The sequence below is a fragment of the Ambystoma mexicanum genome, chromosome 4p, assembly GCF_040938575.1.
Source record: "Ambystoma mexicanum isolate Mex_15411 chromosome 4p, UKY_AmexF1_1, whole genome shotgun sequence".
In the NCBI taxonomy this organism is placed as follows: Eukaryota; Metazoa; Chordata; class Amphibia; order Caudata; family Ambystomatidae; genus Ambystoma; species Ambystoma mexicanum.
Window position 1 is genome coordinate 1011084773 of NC_090927.1, and position 24584 is coordinate 1011109356.

Below are 24584 nucleotides of genomic sequence, written 5' to 3' on the forward strand. Positions count from 1 at the left end.
CTTTGGGAGTCTATCATAGATGAGGAATACGTGGGAGGACACAATCCATTCGAAGAACAAGTTACTTACCCCTGGTAATGTTCTTTCAACTGGATGTTCCTCCCACGTATTCCTCATCTCCCCTCCCAGCCTACCCTGTAGTAGAATATCCATGTTATTGCACTTTACGCTCCTTCAGAGTCTAATATGGCCTAAACCACATTAATGCTGGTAGTTCTGTAAATAAGACAAGGAAAAAGAGAACTGAAGCCAACGGGCTCTGCGCGTTCCATATATACTTTCGATGTTGTCACCCTCGAGACATAGGCCCTCCAGCTACCGCATTGATGCACAGTGCCCTCTGCCAAAATGTATTTTTCCGAAAGCTGAAGCTGGATATTGGAGATAACATAGATGAGGAATGTGTGGGAGGAACATCCAGTCAAAAGAAAGTTACCAGGGATAAGTAACTTGTTCTTCTCAATCGCCCTCTTTCCTCCCTATGCCCCCTCCAGCTAATCCAGAATAGAGCTGCAAGACTTGTCCTTGGCCTCAAGACCAGGGACTGTATCTCTCCTACCCTAAAACCTCCCCACTGGCTCCTGGTGGCTGCAAGGATCAAATTCAAGACCCTCTGCATCCCTCACAAGGTCTTCTGTAGCCTCGGACCACGCCATCGCCAACATTCCCTCTAAATAGTCCCCTACTAGAGCCCTACACTTCTCTAACTCTTTAACTGTCAAACACTTCTCCAAGCAGAGTGGGGGCAAGTCTTTCTCCTCGGCTGGCGCCTCCCTTTTGGAACAGCCTCCCTGATCCTCTCAGACTTGAGCCGGTCCTCCTCAAGTTCCAGAAACTCTGCTCTTCTCTACCTGACCTCTTTCCCTTCCCTGCTGATCACCCCACTGCCACTGTGACCGGGGGCCTGTTGTTACGCTCCCCTGGACCCCACAGGGGTGTCGATCGGACCCGGACAGCTGCGGTCTCCATCAGCGTGATGCGTAGTGCAGAGATGACTGTCTGGACTGGCCCACCTAGTCTTGTCTGCTGGATCCGAAGAAGTATTTTCCTGCAAGTGGAGACAGGGATTAGCCACCTGTGGGTTTTAGTGATGGCCTCCCAACTGTTCTCGCTCTCCCCCACTAAACACCTCCGATATCCCCTCAGTAACCTCACCTTATGTTTGTAAAAGATTAGCTCTCCATTCTGCGTGTCTTGCAGGGGCGCGTAGATACCAGTTACTTCACTGGTTTGAAGGCGATGGGAGAGTTCCGGTAAGCATTGACTCTGAAGTCCCAGGCAGGATTGGTAAGTATCAAGTTCAAAGAGTTCAATGTGCCCGATGTTCACTCTTGTCCCCTTCCTTCCTTAAGTTGCAACTGTGTTCGTGAGAAGAAGGTCTCGTAGCTGCTGCTGGCGTTCAGCTAAGAGTCTGTGTTACCCAACGCTGTCCGTTAACTATTACATGCGTTAACGTGTTGTTTTTCTCCCTCTTTACAGATGCGGCATATGAAGATAAGGAGAATAATACCGCCGGTGGTAAATCAGGTAAGTCTATGGTGGTAAGAGGTATTTGTTGATTCCCTTGGATCACCTTGTTATTCTTGTGCCCCTAGGTGCCGGAGTACGGCGAAGAAATGATGGAGACAGTGCCGGATCGAAAGATGCTGTGAGAAATGGTGAGTATGGCGCCGTGCTGGAGCTGGCAAAGCGACACGTGCAGGACTGATGTACTTCCAGGTCGGGAGATGAAATGGATCCGGAATCAGGTGAGGAATTTGAAATAAGTTTGTTTTCTAACCTTGTCCTTTTCTTCCTCTTTATTCTAGGAGCTCCGGATTCGAGGTGGGCGTGGCAGAAGACTGGATGATGGCTGCAGGCACAGTGAGAGTCACGCTGCTGGATGCAGAATAACACTAAGCATGTGCAATAACACTAAGCATGTGCTGCTGTTCGGGCGTGGTTTAAATAGCCTCCAAAGTAGTCCCAGGAAAGAAGTTCCCCAGGACCACACCCGGGGGTAGGCATCATGACAGCCCTCCTTCCCCCCACCCCCAAGGGCCCTCCTAAAGTTGTTCTTCCCTTTGGCCCTGGTTTGTCTGGGAAGTTTCGATGGAATTTCTTCACCAACCGAGGTGCATGAACGTGGTCACTAGGCTCCCATGACCTTTCCTGTGGTCCGTAACCTTTCCAGTTGATTAAATAAAAACGTCTTGATTTAACCAACTTAGATCCAGGATATTCTTTACCTCGCATTCAGGTTCTCCATCTATTAGGATGGGGTCAGGTGGTTTGGCAAGTCTTGTCCCGGGTTGAACTGGTTTCAGAAGTGAAACATGAAAGACAGGATGGATCCGCATATTAGACGGTAATTCCAACTTGACGGCCACCGGGTTGATAATGGCCTTAATAGTGTAAGGTCCCAAATACCTAGGATTCAAAGTCTTGAGTTCCTTTTAGAGGTATGTGTTTTGTAGCCAGCCAAACTTGATCCCCAATCTGATATCGGGGAGCATCGCTTCTATGTTGATCAGCATTTTTCTTATATTTCTCTTTCGCTTGTTTCAAATGTTCTGTTGCCTCCTCAAAGGCTTTTGTATTAGTAGAGTGTAAATGGGTAACTGCAGGCATTTCTAAGTGCTGAGGCGAATCGAGTTCTGATGTTCGAGGGTGATGTCCTTATATGGTATAGAAGGGGCTTTGTCCGGTTCCAGAATGTACAGAGTTATTGTATGCATATTCAGAAATCCATAAAATATCCTTCCAACTGCTTTCGGTCTGGTGCAGCATGCAACGTAGGTACTGTTCAAGGGTCTGGTTGGTCCTCTCCATCGGTGTGGGGATGGTGACTGGTTGATAACCTCACGTCGATTTGCGCCAATTGACAACATTTCTTCCAAAATTGTGAAATGAATTGACTGCCTCGGTCAGAGACCAATATGGAAGGAAATCCGTGTATTCGAATAATGTTTTCGAGGAACTCCTTGGCCAAAATTGAAGCGGAAGGTAATCCTTTTAAAGGAATAAAGTGGGCCATCTTGAAAAAAAGATCCACAATAACTAGGATGGTGTTAATCCATTACATGGAGGTAGATCTGTAATAACGTCTAAAGACAAGGTGTGCCATGGTGTAGGTGGAATATCCAAAGGTTGTAAAAGGCCAGCGGGTTTTCTTCTGGCTTTTGTTTTGGGTGCAAATGTCACAAGACATCACAAATGACTACGTCTTTTCACCAAGTGGGCCACCAGAACTGTCTCTTAATTTTCGCTTCAGTTTTTGCGATACCTGGGTGCCCTTCCATCAGGGTGTCATGGTAATTGGAGATGACTAGTTCTTGTATTTCCTTGTGTGGTAGAAATAGTCGTCCTTGATAGTAAGGTAGGTCATTGACGACTGAGTAGTCCGGACCTTTCTTTACCCAGTCCTGCAGGGTTCCCGGATCGAAGAGTTGTTGGATTTTTGAATGAATATCTTCTAGTGTCTGTAGAGTAGTTATGCCAAGAATTCTTTGTTCGGGAATTATTGGCACCGGTTCCGGGTTTGCATATGCTTCTCCCATCCCTATTCGGGATAAGGCATCTGCTTTGCCATTTTTGCGGCCTGGTCGATAAGTGATCACAAAAACGAATTCGGCAAAGAACAATGCCCATCAAAGTTGTCGCGATGATTGGGCTTTGGCTGTTTTTAAATACTACAGGTTCCGGTGATCAGTGATTACGGTAATGGTATGCCTGGCACCAAGAAGGTAGTGCCGCCAAGCCTTAAAGTCGGATTTGATAGCTAATAGCTCTTTATCGGTAATCGCATAGTTTAACTCGGGTGCTGAGAACTTTCTGGACCAAAACGCTACTGGGTGAAGTTGACCAGTTTCAGGATCCTTCTGGGACAGGACAGCTCCCATGGCTAAAATGGATGCATCAGTTTCTACTATGTATGGAAGCTCAGGGCGTGGATGCTTTAAGACAGGTGCTGATGTGAATTTCGCTTTCAGCTCTTGGAAGGCCTTTTCAGCTCTTGGAAGGCCTTTTCAGCTCTTCGGTCCACAAGAAACGTTTGTTTTTTCGCAAAAGTGCTGTGATGGGGTGTACAACATGGGAGAAGTCTGGAATGAATTTGCGGTAGAAATTAGCAAATCCGAGCATGCTTTGTACCCCTTTGACTGAACTGGGTGATGGCCACTTGAGAATTGCGTCCACTTTTCGAGAGTCCATTCGGACTCCCTTTTGGAGTCCGGATAAATCCAAGAAATTCAACTTCCGTAGCATGAAAAATACATTTTTCCAATTTTGCATATAACTTGTGCTGGCGTAGTTTCTCAAGGACTGCACGCACGTGCTTAACATGGTCTGATTCTGAGGAGGAGTACACTAGAATATCATCTATGTATACGACGACACAGACGTCAATGAGTTCACGAAGGACATCGTTCATAAAATACTGGAAGGCTGCTGGTGCATTGCACAACCCGAAGGGCATCACCTGATATTCAAATAATCCGTACTTGGTGCGAAAGGCAGTCTTCCATTCGTCGCCTTTCATGACACGTACCAGATGATATGCCCCTCGGAGATCTAACTTAGTGTAGATACAAGCATCCTTTACTTGGTCTAGTAATTCAGGGATCAGACGCAATGGGTATCGGTTTTTTACCGTAATCTGATTTAATGCGCGGTAATCTATGCACGTTCTAAGGTCACCTTCCTTTTTTGGCACGAAGAATAAAGCTGAGGATGCAGGAGACTTGGAAGGACGAATAAAGCCATTAGCAAGGTATTGGTCCAAGTATTGCCGTAGGTGAAGATTTTCAGGTTCCGTGAGGGCGTAGATTCTAGTGCATGGGGGTTGTGCACCGGGTAGGAGGTCGATTTGACAATCGTATGATCTGTGAGGAGGTAATGTATTGGCCTGTTCTTTTTGAAAAACATCCTGAAATTCTTGGTATTCCTGAGGTAACTGCACGATTGGGTTAACGACTGTAGCCAGGCCTTTGTTCAAAGTTTTCTCCGGGTAACAGGTGTGTGCACAATCCGGGAAGGTTATTCTCTTCTCTCGCCATTCTATACAAGGATTATGTGTTTCCAACCATGGCATCCCCAGTATTATCTGGAACTGTGGGGCTTTGATTAGATCAAACACAATAGTCTCTCGATGCCCATCTTGACTCAACAATGTCATCTCTGTAGTGGAATGAGTTACAGGCCTGAGGCAATCTCAGTTCCCTCAACTGTGGTGATGACATCCAAAGAGGTCTTTTTGCAAAGAGGTAGATTCATCCTTGACACCAATTCGTGGTCCATATAGTTTCCTATGGCCCCGCTATCTATGTATGCCCTTACTGCGTGCATACGTAATGGCTGCCTGGGATCAAGTAGGACCATTGGGATGATCAGATGCGAGGTCTGAGTGTCCTTCTTTAAGCTCGGCAAGCGGACCTCTACGCTTGTCGGGCGTGGTCGTTTCTCGAATCAGGCTTTGTGGCTTTTATCAGCAACTCCTACCACCTTCTTGGGTGGTTTTGTAGGGCAATCCCGTAGAAAATGTCCTGAGGTTCCACAGTACAGACACAACTGCATCTGTTGTCTTCTTTCTCTTTCCTCTTGAGTTAAGGGTCCTTTAACCTCCCCGATCTACATAGATTCAGATGCATCTGTTCTTTTGGGGGCAAAGTTGGGTTTAACCAACACCCGATTCTCGAACTTAGCTCGATCAGTTTTTCGGTTCTGAAGTCGGTGGTCTAACTGGACCACTAAGTCTATACATTCTGTGCAATCCTAAGGTGGGTTCACAACTTGAGCCAAGACGTCTGAGTTCTCCCCGAAGTCCACGATGAAACAATGTAATTCGTTTTTCCTCTGGCCACCCGGTTTCCACCACCAACCTATTGAAGGTTGCAATATAGGTTAGCAGATCCTGGTTACCCTGTCGTAAGGATAAAAGTTTGTTGTCCAGGGCTTGACCCTGTGAGTGTCTGGCGAATAGTTTTTCCATGCGCCTTTGAAAACCCTGAAAATTCCGGAGAAGAGGATCATCCTGGTTGACTAACGAAATGGACCAATCTGCTGCGCTGCCACTAAGATATGACAATACAAAGGCTACTTTGGCTTGGTCATTTGGAAAGGCTCCCGGTCTGCATAAAAAGTGCAAGCGGCATTGGTTCATAAACACGGCGAACCTTTTGGGGTCCCCAGCAAAGCGTTCGGGTGGAGCTAACGGAATATTTCCTGGTAAAACCACTTGCACAGGATTGCTTGATGAAACGGGGGTTGGGTTTCCCCCATATCCAGGTAGGGGCGTTTGCCCAGCTTGGATTTGCAGTAGTTGCCTAGCCAGATCATCAGTGCGCTCCTTTGAGACAATCAGTTCTCTCCTGAGAACATTAGTCTCTTGGCGAGCGGCATGTACTTCTGCCCTAAGTTCCCCCAATAATTGGGCCAGTTGGTCGGTTTCCGAGGTTTCCATAACACCCGGGTGGGTATTTTAGAAAGGCTTTGTGTTCTGTTACGCTCACCTGGACCCCACAGGGGTGTCGATCGGACCCGGACAGCTGCGGTCTCCGTCAACGTGATGCGTAGTGCAGAGATGACTGTCTGGACTGGCCCGCCTAGTCTTGTCTGCTGGAGCCGAAGAAATATTTTCCTGCAAGTGGAGACAGGGATTAGCCACCTGTGGGTTTTAGTGATGGCCTCCCAACTGTTCTCGCTCTCCCCCACTAATCACCTCCGATATCCCCTTAGTAACCTCACCTTATGTTTGTAAAAGATGAGCTCTCCATCCTGCGTGTTTTGCAGGGGCGCGTAGATACCAGTTACTTCACTGGTTTGAAGGCGTTGGGAGAGTTCCGGTAAGCACTGACTCTGAAGTCCCAGGCGGGATTGGTAAGTACCAGACGGGATTGGTAAGTATCAAGTTCAATGTGCCCGATGTTCACTCTTGTCCCCTTCCTTCCTTAAGTTGCAACTGAGTTTGTGAGAAGAAGGTCTCGTAGCTGCTGCTGGCGTTCAGGTAAGAGTCTTTGTTACCCAATGCTGTCCGGTAACTATTGCATGCGTTAACGTGTTGTTTTTCTCCCTCTTTACAGATGCGGCATATGAAGATATGGAGAATAATACTGCCGGTGGTAAATCAGGTAAGTCTATGGTGGTAAGAGGTATTTGTTGATTTCCCTTGGCTCACCTTGTTATTCTTGTGCCCCTAGGTGCCGGAGTACGGCGAAGAAATGATGGAGACAGTGCCGGATCGAAAGATGCTGTGAGAACTGGTGAGTATGGCGCCGTGCTGGAGCTGGCGAAGCGACGCGTGCAGGACTGATGTACTTTCCAGGTCGGGAGATGAAATGGATCCGGAATCAGGTGAGGAATTTGAAATAAGTTTGTTTTCTAACCTTGTCCTTTTCTTCCTCTTTATTCTAGGAGCACCGGATTCGAGGCAGGCGTGGCAGAAGACTGGATGCTGGCTGCAGGCACGGTGAGAGTCACGCTGCTGGATCCAGAATAACACGAAGCATGTGCTGCTGTTCGGGCGTGGTTTAAATAGCCTCCAAAGTAGTCCCAGGAAAGAAGTTCCCCAGGACCATCCGAGTAAAAAATAGTTCCTGTAGTAAAATAGTCCCACCCAGGCCTCACATTGGCTTGGATTTATTTGCAGCATGGTCTGCATGAGGTAAGTAATGTCTATGAGCCTGGCGCCTATGGCGCCAGGAATTATTTTTATTATGAGCCTGGTGCCTACGGCGCCAGGACTGAACCCAGACAGCCCCTAGCTGGGGCTGCTGGGGTTTTTGTAAATGTCTGGATGCCTGCTCCAGGGGCTGATGGGCTTGATCCGGATGGCCGGGGGTAGGCATCATGACAGCCTGATCCTTGTGAATCTCACAGGATTCTGATATAACTGATGTACCTGAGCCAGGTAAGTTATATATACGTGAGTTTATTGCCACATCCAAGATAACATGTAGAGAAGAAATACCGAGACATCCTTTCCCATCCAGAGCAGCAGCTCCAACTGCCATTCTCAGAATCCCCAGGCACCTCCCAGGTTCCACAGTAACTTCACACCCTCATAACAAAACGTAGCCATAATCAGGCCCCAAGCACCGATTATGACACATCTCCCTCGTTACCACTGACACAACCATTGAACAACCCAAGACCACTTAAACAAGCCACAAGCAATTCACTCGGCACACTCAGCTTCAGTAATCAAGCTGCACCTCAATAATCAAACTGCAAGAAAGATTATGACCCACCTCCCTCCTTAAACCAGCTAACGCAGCATAAACTAGAACACAACACTTTGATTGCAACACTGCGCATCAACCCATAAAGATGGAAGAACACCCAATCGTCAAAAGAGAAATGCGCGGCTCACACTCAAGCTCAGAGAAACAAAATGCCACGCCACAAAAATCTCATCAAGATCTTAAATGGAAATTACAAGATAAACTAAAACAAACACAGGCCGTCCCCAAAGCCTGAATGCCCACACCAGCTAGAAAATCAGCTGATCAACAACAATATAAATCCAAGAAACAATACAACAGATCCTTCCTCGGTGAGACCCCGCACACCACAACCACAAAAACGAACCCACTCAACTCTCCAGCCCCACACAGACATGTGGCCACCATGTCTATGTCCAACTCAAGAACTCCAAACCAATGGCCCACAAACTCAAAACAAAACCCTGTGCCTACCGCCAGATATCAACACACTATCCCCACAACCTACCTAGACAGCACCTAACTGCCCCTTAACTGCACAATAGACAGCACCTCACTGCCCCTCATCCTAGCCCGCACCTAACTGCCCCTTAACCGCACAATAGACAGCACCTCACTGCCACTCAACCTAACCCGCACCTAACTGCCACTTAACTTAGACAGCAACTCACTGCCCTTAACTGCAAAAACCAACATCACCTCACTGTCCCTCAAATTATCTAAGAAGCACATAACTATAACATAAACACAGCACCTCACTGTCAACCGCCAAACAGCACAAAACTGTCAATCTAAAATAGGCACTCCCCACCCCTCCAGAGCCCCCCCCCAGAGATTACCAGGGGAAATCTTCCCTACGAACAAACGCAACACGCACCAAAAGATAAAACAAACAGAAATTAGGTCCCATAATGAGATGCATAACAGGTATACCCCTAACCAAATGTCCATTGCGCTGCAGTCCAGCGCTGCACCCAACGCCCTCAAGTCCACAATGCAGGAGAGGAAAAACAAAACAATAGGTCAAACCCTGCAAAAAATGTCCAAACCACCCCCCCTGCAAAAGAAAATAACATATACATTGCAAATCCACAACCCCGCACCCGCCAGTCCACAAATCACCCCAAAAAAGAGTCCTAAACAAAACAGGCGACCACGTGAAGACAACAGTCCACAATTCATCATCACAGGCCTTAAACAAACTAACATAATCCAGGACCAAACCAATACATGTACTGACCCGAGAGGCCACAACATATATACATACAGCATTTACAGCAAAACCGGCCTCAGCCAATGCCTACCTCTGATTAGTCCTCCACCTCGGTGCATGTCTTCAACCTGTATGGACCCCAAAACTCTGGATCCAACTCTCTCAGGTTCAACGCAAACAGACGGCACCTGATGCAGAAATTCTATAGCAGATTCCAGCCCTTGGCACCCATCCAAAGAAGAATTTGAGTTCCGAACCACCAACCGACATCCTCACGCGACCCTACAATTCCTGCAGGCAACACCTCTGGGCTGCCCTCGATCTTCCGGACACTGCATATCTGACCTGTCACACCTGCAACAGGCCCCGCCATGCCAGACCCAGGAAGAAGGAACAGGGCCCTGCACACTGCGACGTCCACACCGCATCCCCAACTAAACTCTCCCCTTCAGCTCCTCCTCCGGCTGTGAAGAACATGCCATCTCCAGCCTCTTGCCGTGATATTCGGCCGGCGACACGCATCCACATTGCTCCAAAGTACCTTATAGGGCGCAGCAGCTCTGGGCTGAAAGTAATACGCTCCACCCGCAGTCACAACCCAGAGCCGCCAAAATCCGCCTCACTGGCGCTTCCAATCACTGCCCAGCAACAGCAGCCAACGCAAACTGGCCCGTTCCTCCCCAGTTGGCCGGTCAAGTGGCACAGCCGGTCAAGTGACACAGCGAGTAGAGCGCTCGCTTTGACACCCGTGCAGAGACTGCTGATGCAAGTTCGAATCCCGGCAGGGCCAAACTCAGCTTTTCATCCTTCCGAGGTCGATAAATGAGCACCACACACCATGGGTAATAATACGCAGCTCTCAGATACATGAGGGTTCTTAGCGCTATATAAATGCGAAATAATTATTATTATTATTGGTGTCCGGATCACCGACACACTGCACAGGCCTTCCCCCGCAGGCAGCGGCAACCTCAGCCTCCTGACAGCCTGCCTGGGATGATGATCCCTGCTGTCCTGCCTGGCACGATACGGACCACTGAACCGGTGATCTTTGTACCTCCACTAAGTGCCTCTTCCTGGACCCCAATGCTGCACCTTTTCTGCCCTCTGCCACTGCCCGGCTAGCAAGGGCCCACCTGACAACCTCCTCTGGCAGGCAGGATCTGGAACATGGAACCAGATGTCACCTCTGGAAGGCGGTATTACCCAAACAGCTGCCTCTTCCCAGCAGCATCCCACCTTCATGGCCAGTGATGTGAATTGAAGTGATCCAGTGTTCATTTGGGTCATATGACTTTCGGGGACTGCATGCTTTGTAGTGAATTAAGGGGAGTACCTTGTTGGGGTTAAGGTGACTTTTGGTGTTTCGGTGTAGTTGGGTACATTCCGTGCTGGCCACACGTTATGTAACAGGGTTTGGTGCGTTACAAACAAAGTTTCCTTGTTATAGTGAACGGGGAGGATGTGTCGTAATGTCCATCACGTGGGCAAAGACAAACTGCCAGTCAGGTAAGTTAATTGGTCGTAACTTCATTCCTTGTTACAGTGCGGTACTTATATCAGATGATATGTGCGACACTGGCAACACCCCACCCGGCAGTAACAGTGTATATCCAACTGCCAAACTTGGAATGTAAACACACAATCTCGCACTGCACGCTCTGACCTTCACGAGCCATGTGCACAACTCCACAAGCATGTGATACACAGTACAACAGATTCCAGGCCCTTCTTCCCAGTCAATACCAGCACCCCCCTGTTAGGGAGAATTATTCTAATTTCTGTGTTAATTCCCTTCCACCTTAGATACCCCCAGCTCTTTTTCTGGACTTCAGGTCTTGTAATCTTTCTCCTGGAGAAAGTGAGACCTTTTTCCCACTCTCTCATGTATTTTTCTCTGATTTGAATCCTGCATTTCTTCTGGTTTTGCAGTCTGACAAACTCCATAGGCATCATCATTTCATATTGTGACACACACTGCAGTGTCACAGAGAAGTCCTTTGGATTTCTGCTAAGGTTTAAATACCTTCTCTTGAATAAACTACTGTTTCCAAGAGTAGTAAAGTGAAATTGACTTTACTTAACTTTTTCTCTTTGTAGACCCAGCACACACCATTTTACATAGTGCTGGAGCGGTTACTTGGTATCCCTCTTGTTTACCTTCTCATGTAACATTTTGTTACCCTTACTAAAATTAATTGCTGGTGACAATAGTTTGATTTTTCCTACCATTGTGTGTTTCTACCTCAGCTGCAGTATTGCACCCATGGGTGCCCATTTTATCAAAATGTCCCGTCTTCTTTTTTCGCCATTTCTTGTTTGTAAGGTCCTTCTTCAGATTTACTCTGCGCGCCAAACCAGGTTTGGTCCCTATGTTCATTTTGTCTTTGGCAAGATTCACTGGTGAAGCCCGCCTCTGGCTCCAGCCTGTCTGGCAGGGCAGGAAGCAAGGGAGGTTCCCGAAACTCCCTGTGCTTCGTCTCCTTGATTACAGGAATGCATCCAAAGGTGATTGGCTGGCTGGCTGTCCTTGAAGGACAGCCACCCTGCTGTGTGAGTGACGGCTAAGCTGCGAATTAATGGGAGAGACTTGCATAAAAGGCGAGCTCTTTTGCAAGGAAGGCAGAGTCGGCCACTGGATGAAGGAACCGAAGAAGAAACTGGAAGAGTTGCTTGCTGCACCCTCCTGGACCGTTGGTTTGCCCGGTGAAGCCTTGCTGCAGTGCTGAAGCTCAAAATTTCGAATTGATTGGAGAAGCCCGGAAAGGACGACGACTTCCCTTGGGTTGGTGTGACCAACTGACCCCAAGACTAACTTTATTGGAACCCCTCTCCCTGCTGGCTGTGCTTCTTTGCTGCTGCTGGAACCAAGGTCTATTTATTCCACCTCGTCTGATTCCGAATCCTTCCTTGATCACCAGCGGTCGCACAGAAGCTACGTAACTTCTGTGCGACCGCTGGTGATTGAGGAAGGATTTGGAATCGGACGAGGTGGAATATATAGACAAATGTCCCTGCAATTGTAGAAAGACATTGTGGCGACATTGATAAACTGAAGAAACACATTTAAAAGAGAATTTCTTTGGAGCCTGATTGTAAGAACAACAAGGCCGTTATGAAGATTCATATATAAGGATTTACAATTTAAGATGTACACCAGAACATGACTGTTGGGCAGACCTAGTAACACAAATACAGGAGTATACAGTACAGATGAATCATTTGGGGTACTGAGAATCCTTCTCTTCTATTTAAGGATACTTTTGATCATCAAGAGGTGATATTAAAGATGCCAGGAGAACACATTTTTTTGGAGTGGTGTGACTCACCCTACTTAGTTGAATAGGAATTATTGAACCTCCTGTTGTGGTGCTGATGAAGTTTGCGTTACCAAGTGGACATGATTTCTGAAGTCTTAATAGACAACCGAAACACGTGTCGACGATTACATCTGTGAAATTGATTATATACAGATCAAACCATCAGATAACAAGTAGAGGGCAATTTACAGTGTGAAACCATAGATTGTTGATAATGAGAGATAGGTGTGAAATGTATCAGTTTTAAGAGAAAGTGAAATTGAATGGATGGTAGGAATGAATGCGTGAGTTAAATTATACAATTGTTTGATAATGAAAAATCAAATTGAAATTTACCTTTTGACATGTATTGGTGTGATGTGTCATCTCCTATCCTATTGGTCCATTATTGTATATTCTCAGAGTATCTAGCCTGGAGGACCAGGTATCTAAACCAGGCACCCTTTGTTTATAAAGAAGTGTGTGTGTGACATCCCAAAAGGGCATCTACTGACTTAACTGAAACTGAAGGAGTGTATGTTTGAAGTGTTTTTTCTTGTTGCCAATTGCACTTTCTAAAGAAGGCTTATTTTAAAACTGACTGTTAAATGAATAAATAATTATTTTAATAAGAAGCCTTGAGTATATGTGTTATTTGAATACCTGTCACTGTGAATCTGTTACAACCCACCAGCTCACACTGGCCCCTCTTCAGATAAGCCTGGCTGCTCAGTCACTCTACCAACTTGTGTAGTACAGGCCTATACCAAAGGTTGGGTTAACTATTGCCAAGGGTACAAGACTGGCATCGTCTCCCACAGGGCTACTGCGCACAATCTTGCCAAACCCCCCTCCCCTGACTCCACTGCACTGCCCTTGTGGTCCCTACTTGGTGGCCCTACATCGACCCTTGGTAGTCGCTTGCACTTGCACTTAGCCTCAGGTTCTCCTCCTTGGCTCCCCTTAACACTTACCTCCCGGGCCCTCCACCAGCTCTTGCCCACTCCGCTGCCCTCTTCCCTAGCCCCTGCACTTCTCCTCACTGCATTTGCACGTCCGAATACCACAAGGCATATTAGGACCATGACTGTATTTTACTGTTTTTGCCATTGTTATTTTCCCCTGTTCCCTTCCCATTTAGCGTTGTGGAACTTTGAAACACTATTCAGTTGTATAAACACCTAACAAATGCACAATAAAATAAATACAATGTACAATGGGATACTAATATAGTAAAATAGGATGCACCCCTTGTGAAGCCAAAACTAAATTGCACCTGTGACCAGCCTACTAAACAAGAGGGCTGCAGCTGAAGGGTGAACTTAATAGAAGTCTCCATAGGGACAAAAAAAAAGTCAAAGGACCTAAAAACCAAGAGGGGAGGGAGAATAAAAAGTTTAAGAGCCACATAAAATGGGGCAGCAGAACCCATAGAACATTCAATTCTGACCAAACAGCGAATTGACAAGGTTTTGGTGACGAGGGGAAGCCAGGATTTGTCTCCTGGTTTCAAATTCCATGTCTACTAGATCATTCTTGGAGTCAGAACCAAGTTCAAGGGGCGCAGGTGCTTGGGTGGAGGGCTGAGCATGAGGGCTGTGGGGCTGACCTTTGCTGAATTAAATTCCTGCGAAAGAAACCACCAACATGGGTGTGTCTTAGATTACTTTTGAAGCTTGCTGTGGTCTGGGACTTAGGCGGAGATTGCCCACCTGTGATGTAACTATTGACTTTTAATCTTTAAATGGAAATCCCCACTTTGTTTTAAATTTCTTTTTTACACTTTCTGTGCCTTCTCTTTCCACATGCAGTGTCCTATCCGCAACTGATTTGCTTCCCATTTTCTTTACAAATAAATGTTAAAGGGAAATATTTCGAAATTTGATAAACCCTATGAACCGGTTGGGTTAGCCTTTGAATTAACCTGGTTGTCATTACTATTGTGTTTGTAAGGTCTGGCCTGTTTGTGATATTTTAGAAAAATAATGATTATCATAAGCCTATATTGCTTCATTAAATTGAAATTTGGTTTGTATGTGTCTTTGTTTGTGTTAATGACTTGGAAAAATTACTCAGTAATGGATGGAAAAACATGTATTTGTCTCAACTCTACAGTTTCTGCATAATTCTGTCCAAAGCCTTGGGATTATAAGCAGTTGTTGCTGAAAAGCTGGTAGTCTGCATTCTGACGCTTTAATTGGCATGCTTAGTAACAAATCGTAAAATGAGCTCCTACCAACTGCACTCCTGATATCAACCAGAACACATTGAGGATGGTCCTATCTATGTAATGAAACATATGTGCTTGAAAATATATACTTCATTTCATAAATCTATTTGGTGCAGTTCCATGAGTGACACTACATTCCTCTGAATGCTACTACATTTTAATTGCACTCTGCTATATTTTGTGCTAGGGTAAGGGGACTGTGTGCCCCCAAGTGACACACTGCAATTACAAACTAAATTTAATGGTTCTTTTGTTTTTGTTTTTCTACTGCAGCTCTGCTCTCTGCTACAGGTATAAACTATGTCCTGTCGCTTATCGCTATAGTTCTCTTTTACGTGTACTACACTCATCCTGAAGGCTGTTCTGAAAATAAAGCGTTCATTAGTGTCAACATGCTGCTGTGTGTTGGGTCCTCCATCTTGTCCATTCTCCCCAAAATCCAGGTATGTTTTAGATACTTGGGATGTGTTCTCTTTAAAATGTTCCTGATTATGTTTTATATGGTATATCTCATTGTAAGAATGTCTTCTTTTTTACTACTCCATCTCTACACATTTTCTTATGCTTGAATGTAGGAGTCGCAGCCGAGATCTGGATTATTGCAGTCTTCAGTGATTACAATTTACACAATGTATCTGACTTGGTCTTCCATGACCAACGAACCAGGTATGTAAATTAGGTAAACCTTTTATCAGTGCCTTTTAAATGTATTTATGCAAATAGGCAAGTGTATGTTAACTGTTATGCAAGGTATTCTTTCAAAACTATCTACACCGAGTAGCTGCTTCAGTGATTCTTCCTGTAAATTGAAGTTTCCGGTCCAACAATAGCCTCCCTCCTTTCTTCAAATAATTGAACATTTTATATCTGTTTTGTCATTTCAGTCTAGGAGCTTCTGCATGTTCATTCATAAAGGTGGTGGTTGTCTTTGTAAGACTAATTAATTAAGTAATAGGCCCGAGCAGGGGGGCATTACCACTTCAGGTAATGCCCTGGGGCCCATAGTTACACGCCCGAGCGAAGTGAGGGTCTTAACGAATGCCCAGGGGCATTAACTGAAGTGGTAATGCCCCCCCCCCATCATAGTGGCCTATTGCTATTAGTACCCCGGCCCATAAGACTGGGGTATTAAGAGCATTATTTTTCTGTTCCGAAATATTACAGCGTTTTGGAACAGAAAAAAAAATGTAAAAAAGAATGGCCGCCGGGGAAGGGAAAACAAAGTCAGTTTTCCCTTTTCATGGCGGCCATTGAAAATGAATGTCAAGAAGTAAACAAACAAAATTGGAGCCATGGAAAAGAGAGAAGGGTCTAAGTGTAGGCCCTTTTTTCCTTTCCATGACGGCCTGTCGCGGATTGGAAGGGCGGGGAGGGAATTCTTTGAATTTGGGGGGAGGGAAACAACACTTAACTTGATCCCAGGTGGGTGAAGATGGCAGCCTCGAGCCGTGTGGTGGCTCAGAGCGGGGATTACCCCATTCCGAGCCTCCTCATTGGCTGAGTGACTGCCCCCCACTGGGGAATGAAGGAACATTGTGGGGATAGGGATTCCCGGTTGGGTAACGCCCAGCGAGAGCTAATGAGATTGCATGTTATAATCTCATTTTCCCTCACCTGGTACTAATGTTTGGTATTATCCACTGAGTTGTATTCCACAGATATCTCCATTGTCCTGCATCTTACTCACTACTTGTTGTGACATGATCATGAGTATGACCTCGTCAAGGGAGATATAGGGGCTGGGGGTATATGCAAGCAGAGGTATGCCTGAAGCCTTGTATACCAATTGGTATCCTTATCTTTGACCAAATCATATCCACCTCTGTCCTGGCCAGGTTTTCTTTTTTTACGTATCTATTATTTTAGAGAATGATGACAAGTATGCACCAGAGTTCTCAGAAACCTGCCATAGATCATGTATCCTAGGATGCAGAACAAATTAAGGAAAACTGGGAATGCGAGTACTACAACGCACCTGGGCTCCATGGCCATTGAGCAGGAGGAACAGATACTTTAACTGATAGGAAAAAAAGGTCTTTTTGCTGCTTTCCTCCCATAGACATCTATGGGATAGCCTTTCTTTTTGCTTTGTTTGAACTCCTGACCTGACCTTTTGGAAGTAAAGCCTGATCAATTTCCCCATAAGAATAGGCAAAAGGACAAGGCAAATAAAGCATCAGTCTCTACGCCCATCAGTACTGAAAGACTGTCAGTCTGATTCATGGAATTATTTGCGTGAAAAATGCAGATTTACGCACCTTTCTGCCCGAAAATCCCCATACTTCAAACGGGGATTTTCGGACAGAAAGGCGCGCAAATCTGCGTTTTTCACTCAAATAATTCCATGAATCAGGCAGAATGTCTGTTTGGGAATTTCTTAAATTGTTAGCTAAGATTTTCATAGCAATGACCAAATTTTCCTGGCCTGTGTTAACCCCAGAACTTTTTGCTTTACTGTTGGATTATTTTTCCCTATACCTCACTGAGTGGGAACCTTTTTCCACACTCACAGAATCTTTTACTTTTTATGGGTGTAATTTCTAAGACTGCCCCCCAGCCCCCACCTCCCCAAGTGCCTTTTTTAATGTTACCCTCTTTGACAACTTTTGGCATATACTGCCTACTATTGCTGGGTTTCCCTTGGGGCTCCCTTTTTAACTTTCTCTGACTTATCTTGTGAGAACAAAAATTTCCAAGGGTAGAAATGATCTTTGGATTCCTTTTACATTGTATTAGGTGAGACCAGCAACCCCCCAACCTTATGTGGAGTGCTGGGGGATAACGGGTATCCCCTTTCTTATTTTAAATGTAACATTTCTGTTACAGGGACAAACTTACCTTTAATGGCTGGTGGCAATGAGCCTCTTAACTAATTTGCTGCACCTTTACTGTGGGCTGTTTCCACAGCCCCGGTAAAGGCACTCATGGGTGCTCATTTTACAAAAATGCCCCCAGTCTTCTTTTTTTCCCATTTTAGCATTCCTTGTTCCTTCCCCTGACCTCCAGAGTGGGAAATTCCCTTGTGTTCATAGTCCTGTGGACTCCCCGTCCAGGCTCCAGAGTGTCTGTGAAGGCAGGAAGTGAGGGAGAAGTCCAAAACTTTGCATCCCTTTGTCTTCCAGCCTGACTACGAGAATCCATTTCAAACTGGGCAGCTGGCTGTCCTAAAAGGACTGCCAACCCCCCAAGTTTGAATGTTGCACGGCTGTTTGATTGGCTGGGTTCCTGCATAAAAATCAGAATTTGGAAGCTGAAGAGGGAGTCGACCACTGGAACCCGAACCGAAGGGGAAGATGAATAAAACGCAGCTGGGACGATTTCCAGTGACTGGACAGCCTGCTGTGTAACCAGAGCCTGCTGTTACCCTTCCTTCCAATCGACCTGGGGACTCCGTAAACGACGACCCAGAGCCTAGTGAAACCCACTAGACTCAAGAAGACCTGCATGTTGAGCCATCCCACGTCGTGCTGCGACCTTGCAGGGCTGCAATGCCCCAATACCCTGGGACCTTGAGCGATTGTGTGGTGCACGGTATTCCAAATGTGGCTGAAACTTTGTGGGCATCCTGCTGGACCTCCAGAGACGTGAATTGCATCCGAAAAATCTTGTCACCAGAGTGCTGGACTTTGCAAACAATGAGAAAACGACCAACGATATTCAGTAGTCTTCTGGCTCCTGAAAAGGGCGCCAAAACCACAAACGCCTCCAGCCACGAAGAAACACTTGTCTGGAACCTTCTGCGTCGATCCTTGCTGTCTTCATGATCAGGAATTCAGCAGATTCTGAAGTCCTCCTGCTGCCAAACTCTTCTGTGCTGAGGTACTGTGCTGGTTTGGGTATTACTTAGCTTCAGTCTCTTATGATTTATGTGTAGCTGTGGGGTGTTTTCTGTGATTCAGAGTCCTCTCGTACAGTGCACCCACGTCCCTGCAGGAATCTTCCTAGGGTGTCTTCTCTGAAGTTCCTGGACGCTCAACTAACTTTGAAAGTAGAATACTTACTTGTCTGAACGGTCTTCCTCAGGAACTCTGACTTTGCTTGCAACTGAGCCCTATCTCACTCTGCCTACAGCTGGCTCCTAGACCACTAGGGTCCCTCTTCTACCTCTGAAAGAACTCATGCAATAGTATTGGGAAGGGCTGGATACTTAAAAGGGTCTGTCTTGAAAAGTAAAACAAGTGTTGAAAAGTTTACTTACTTGTCAGATAGTTAGTTGGTAACTGTAACTCTTAGTGTGAACAGTTACACATTGTATTACTTACCTTGAAAGTGTTCTGCCACTTGTAAAAGTATATGTAAAGTTATTACTTACTGTTAGGTAATTTGTCGAGTCCAACTGGTGTGGGAATTTACAAGACTTCTCTTGGTATTAGGTAACACACCTTTTAATATAGGCCTGTACTAGACAAGTTGGTAGAGTGGCTCATTTTAAGAGGGGTGATGTGAGCCGTACAATTAAATCAACAAGAGCAATAAAGTTGGCGAGTACAATTTTCTTATGTTGTACATATTCCAGCACATTGAGTGACGTCATTTAAGGTTGGTAACATTACTTATTTGTGATCACCATTACAGTATTGAGTTTTTAAGGAGGGAAAAGTTAGTCAGAACATGTTATCTTATTATTTATCAAGCACACGTACACCCGGGGGCATCATGGTGCTAAAAAGAGAGAAGGTGAGGAGTAGAAAATCAAAGGAGCCACTATTAGAAGAGCAGAGTTTTCAGGTTTCTCCGAATGTAAGATGATCGATAGTCTCGCGCAGAGAAAGGGCAGGTTGTTCCACCCTTTCATGGCTGCAACCGAAAAAGCGCGACTGCCTTTATGGGCCAGCCTAAAGTGGGGCACAATCACCCGACAATCCGCTTGGGACACAGGTAGGCAGGTCACGGGGGGAATTTAGCTTGCAGATATTCAGCTCCGGTGCCAAAGGCGGCCCTGTGGACCATACACATGGATTTAAACATAATCCGTTGAGCAATGGGGAGCCAGTGCAGTTGTCGTAGCAGAGGGGTCATGCAAGCACCAAAAGGGGGGTGAATGATCGCTCCGGACGCGGCGTTCTGAAGTAGTTGCAACCGCCCCATCAGGTGACCAGGTTGCGCCAGCTAGAGTGAGTTGCAGTAATCCAGAACACTCAGGACCAGAGCCGCAACCACTAGTGCCTGGTTAGCTGTCGGGATGAAAGGGAGAACCTTACGGAGGATCCAGAGTTTAAAATTACCAGATTTACATACCACGCTGACCTGTTAATCCATAGTCAGTGTGGCTGAGATCCGTACACCGAGATTCCGCACGGACGATACAGGTATAGGAAGAGGGCGGAGGGACGGGGGCCAGAAGTCAGCAGTCCAGATTAGCTGAGGTCTGGAGGTACCCACAATAAGAACCTCAGTTTTACTTCCGTTTAGTGTCAACCAATTCTGCGACATCCATATTCCCAGTTCCTGAAGGCAGTGTCTGAGATGGGATGCTGTTTCCGATTTAGTTGGATCCAGGCAGACCAGGATCTGGGTGTCATCCGCATAAGAATAGAAGCGGAACCCATGTGCAGCAATAAAGAGCAGGAGATATCTTATGTAGATATTAAATAAGATGGGGGATAGTGCCGATCCCTGAGGGACTCCCCAGGATTGAGGGGCAGGGCCGGAGCGGAACGGAGGAAGAGAAACTGTCTGAGAGCGATCAGCAAGGAACGCGGTAAACCAGTCAATCACTTGGCCAGAAATCCCAGCCTCGGAGAGCCGGGAGATGAGGACAGAGTGGTCAACGGTGTCGAAGGCAGCCGAAAGATCAAGACTTCCCCGACACCGCCCTGATCAACTATGCACATCAGGTCGTCCATTACTGAATAAGGACTGACTCAGTGCCTCTACCAGGCCGAAAGCCTGATTGGAAGGGATCCAGGATATGCAAGGATTCTAGAAATTCTGAGATAAGAGGAGATACCAGCACCTCCAAGACCTTCATCAGAAATGGTAGAAGGGAAATCGGACGATAGTTGGCCAACACCTCCGGGTCAAGTGAGGGCTTTTTCAGCAGAGGGATGACCAAGGCATGTTTAAGGGAACGTGGTGTATCTGCTGTTGCAAACGAGATGTTGATAGCGGCAGTAATGTGGTAGTTCAATAGAACATCCCAGAAAGCCACCTTGAAATAGCACAAGCTTGGAGTCCAGTTCAAGTGAGTTGAGGTCAACTCAAGAGTGTAAAATAGTACTTCCAGAGCTAGGAAGCACCACAATTGGCAAAATGGTGATGTACCCCCAAGTCCCACAATACCTGAGAACTGAAGAATTTGTTCCAGCTGGATGCCTTCCTGTTGCAGTGTAGCAGACCTATGTTCCTGGTCCTTGGTCGTGGTGATGAAAGGGAGGACGTCTGGCAGGCTTCTGCGGCAGTACTCGGAGAGAGGCGCTGCAGCAATGGATTCTCCTTAATTCATTGGCCTTTTGTGGTTTTGGTGCCTTTTTTTTTTTTTTTTTTTAGAACGACGACGAATGGCTCCGGTTGAGTTAGTTGATCCCTCAGTCCTGGACTCTGGTGAGGTGACTCTGGATGAAGATGTCCTGCTTCTGTAGGGTCCTCTGAATGCCCACACATTTGTGGCTGGATTTGCACTTCCAAAGAGAGTGCACTCGATGCTGATCAGGGGTCCCGTGGCATTGGGGTTCTGCAGCCTTGGAAAGTCTCAGCAAGTCGGGGTTTGCGCCAAAATGAAACTCGTCTCAAGCCTAGTTGGTCTCACCAGCCCAAGGGAGGAAGTTGTCATGTGCGGGCCTTCCAAGTCTAACGAAAACTGGGTCAGCTTCACTTGGCAATTCGTGGTCCAGGAGTGTGCTGCTGGCGTCTCTTCATGTCTTCTTTGTCGGATGTTGCCCTCCCGTGGTCGACTCTGCCTCCAGTCCAAAATACCTTGCCTTTTAAGCAAGTTCCCATACATTTGCAGCACTAGGCTAATCACCCAGTAGGATGGCTATTCTCCCGGATGGCCAGCCGGCCAATCAAAACTGGTTTCACTCAAGAGACAAAGGACAGGGAAGTTTCGGGACCCTCTCTCACTTCCTGCCTTTCCAGATACACTGGAGCCTGGGTGGGATTCAGGGCTGAAGCCCGCCAAAGCCAAAATGCACAAAGGACTCATACCTGTTTCAAACAATTGAGTAAAAGCCCAGAAGGAACGAACTGACAAGAAATGGTGAAAAATAAGTCAGGGGGGGGGGTGATTTGGGGACAATTGTCACCATTGGGTGCTGTACTGCAGCTGAGAAATCAGCCTGCAGATACTTGGCACAAAGGTAGTGAAAAAGAAACCACTGCCACCAGCCATTCAAGTTAGTTGGTGTAACAGACTGTTACATGAGAAGTGGGATAAAGGAGTTACCATGTAACCCCCCCACCCCCAACCCCTCAGCACTCCACATAGGATGGTGTGTGCTGGACCCACAAAAGAGAAGCAAGACAAAAGTCATCTAGTCTTGGGAACAGTAGTTCACCCAAGAAAATGTATTTAAACACTAAGAGAATTCCAGAGGAATTCTCAGTGGCACTACGTAAAAGGTTATGTGTGTCACTATGCAACAGGCAGATGCCTATGTAGTTTACCAGAGTCCATTAAGCAGTAGGAAACACAAAATCCTAGTCAGAAAAACACATGAGGGAGTTGGGGGAAAGTCCCACTCACTCAGGCGTAAAAATTAAAAAGTCCTGAGTCCAGCAAAATAGCTGGCGGTCTCTAAGGTTAAAGGGAATTGGCACAGAAATGAAAACTCCCCCTAACACTTACCTTAGATATGTTTTGCCTTTCTGAAAAGTGTATATATAGGTTTTACCTACCTGGAATAGCTGTACGCCATTCTGAATAAGTGCACCCAGTCTTACTTCCCTTAAAACTGTCTGGCCATTCTAAAAGAAAGTAGGTTGTGGGTTAATTTACTCACCTGTGAATTGGGTCCCCCTCTTCCCAAAGGTAATGCTGTTGGTTCCACTGTTCTATTCCTGTTAGGATGTAAATGTATGAGTGTCCCCAGTTGGGTCTTGCTTCCCCTGACTTGCTGTTTGCCTTTCCAGAATAAGTCTGCCTTAGGTTATACTTGCCTTTTAAGTTGCTGATAGCTCCTTTAAAATGTATATAGGTTTTACTTTCCTTGTGTTCGCTGTGTGCCATCCTAAAACAAAAAGTTATTGCTTACCTTAATCTGTGTTGAAATGATCTGAAAAGCAGACTGTAATAGTATATTACAATATTAGGTTTTACCTGCCTAGAATAGCTGTTACATTCTTGAAGAGTGTTCTTGGGTGTAGCTAACCTTGGTTTGCCTTGAGCCATCTACAATTGTAATAAGTTCTGACTGATCTTAGACTGTTATCCTGAATCAGAGTTATAGGTTTTTACCGTTCCTAGAATAAGTGTTCCACTATCCAGAAACGTGTATTGTCCAGTTGGTTTACTAAGTACAACTGCTAGGGTCTACTACCCTTGTATTGTTTAAAGTAATCTAAAAGTAACTATTGGGTTGACTTCCCTAGCACTGTTGTTGGATATTCTAAATAGGGTCTTATGCTTTGGTTTGTGTACCTTGAATCAAAGTGGTGTGTTTTTATGAATGTGTCTGTCTCTATGACCAGTACTTACCCCAAGACTTAACTTGGTGTACTTGTATTTCAAATAAACCTTTATTTTGTATAATACTTCTGTTTGTTTATTTATAAAGCGCACCGGACCCTGAGGTAATTGGGCGCATAGCAAGACAGCTTAGTTTACATATACACAGACAATTTAAAGGCATACATAAAATCATACACAATCAGGTACAAAAATGAAACAATATAAATGATACACAATTAGGTAAAAGAATGCAAACAGTGCAGCAGTAGGACAATATTTTACAATCGGACAGTAATACAATGAGCGCTAGAGGTGGCGTGGCAGTAGCTGGGCTGGGAAGGCAGAGTCGACCACTGGGCGAAGGAATCCGAAGAAGAACTTGGAAGAGATGCCTGCTGCAACTCCTGGACCATTGGTTTGCCCGGTGAAGCCTTGCTGCTGTGCTGCAGCACTGAATTTGTTTTGACTAGAGAAGCCCTCTAAGGACGACTTCTCCCCTTGAGTTAGCGGGACCAATCAACTCCAAAGTGCACTCGTTTGGCCAACCTCTCAAAGCTGGCTATACTTCTGCTGCTGCTGCTGGGACTGAAGTGCCAGGGAGAGGAACACCAAACTTAGTGGATCGCTTTTAAGTCTGACCTGAGTACCAGGAAGATCCTCTGGACTTCCCTGAAGCAAGACTGACCAAGCCTGAGACACCAACAGAGTGCTGGACCCCATATGCAAGGAAATTCTGAAGTGGTATCCGAGAACTGTGGTGTTGCTATTTGCTGTTAGACAAGAGGAGCTGAAACGCTGAAGCGCCACTGAATTGAAGTTTGCCCATTGCTGCCACTGACCTTCCCTTCCCATTGCAGTGCAGGAGGCGCCAGACGTCCTCCCTCTTGTCCCCACGACTGAGGAACAGAAGCCAGCTGGTACCATTTCTTCCAACCAAAGGTACTGTAAACCTAAGAGGACTTAACCTCTTGTTGTATAGCCTTATTTGCTCTCAGTTGAGACTTGCTTTGGTTAACCTTGCAGAGTTGCTTACATC

The 24584-nt window shown here is 46.1% G+C and overlaps 1 protein-coding gene across 1 annotated transcript in view; it reads left to right on the top strand.

The window, feature by feature from the left end:
• Nucleotides 1-24584, top strand: part of SERINC1 (serine incorporator 1) — a 311310-nt gene that overhangs the window by 202554 nt on the left and 84172 nt on the right. Inside the window, exons 6-7 of the mRNA XM_069606597.1 lie at nucleotides 15214-15383; nucleotides 15516-15606. Of these exons, the coding sequence (XP_069462698.1) occupies nucleotides 15214-15383; nucleotides 15516-15606 (261 nt within the window). The remainder of the gene's footprint in view (nucleotides 1-15213; nucleotides 15384-15515; nucleotides 15607-24584) is intronic.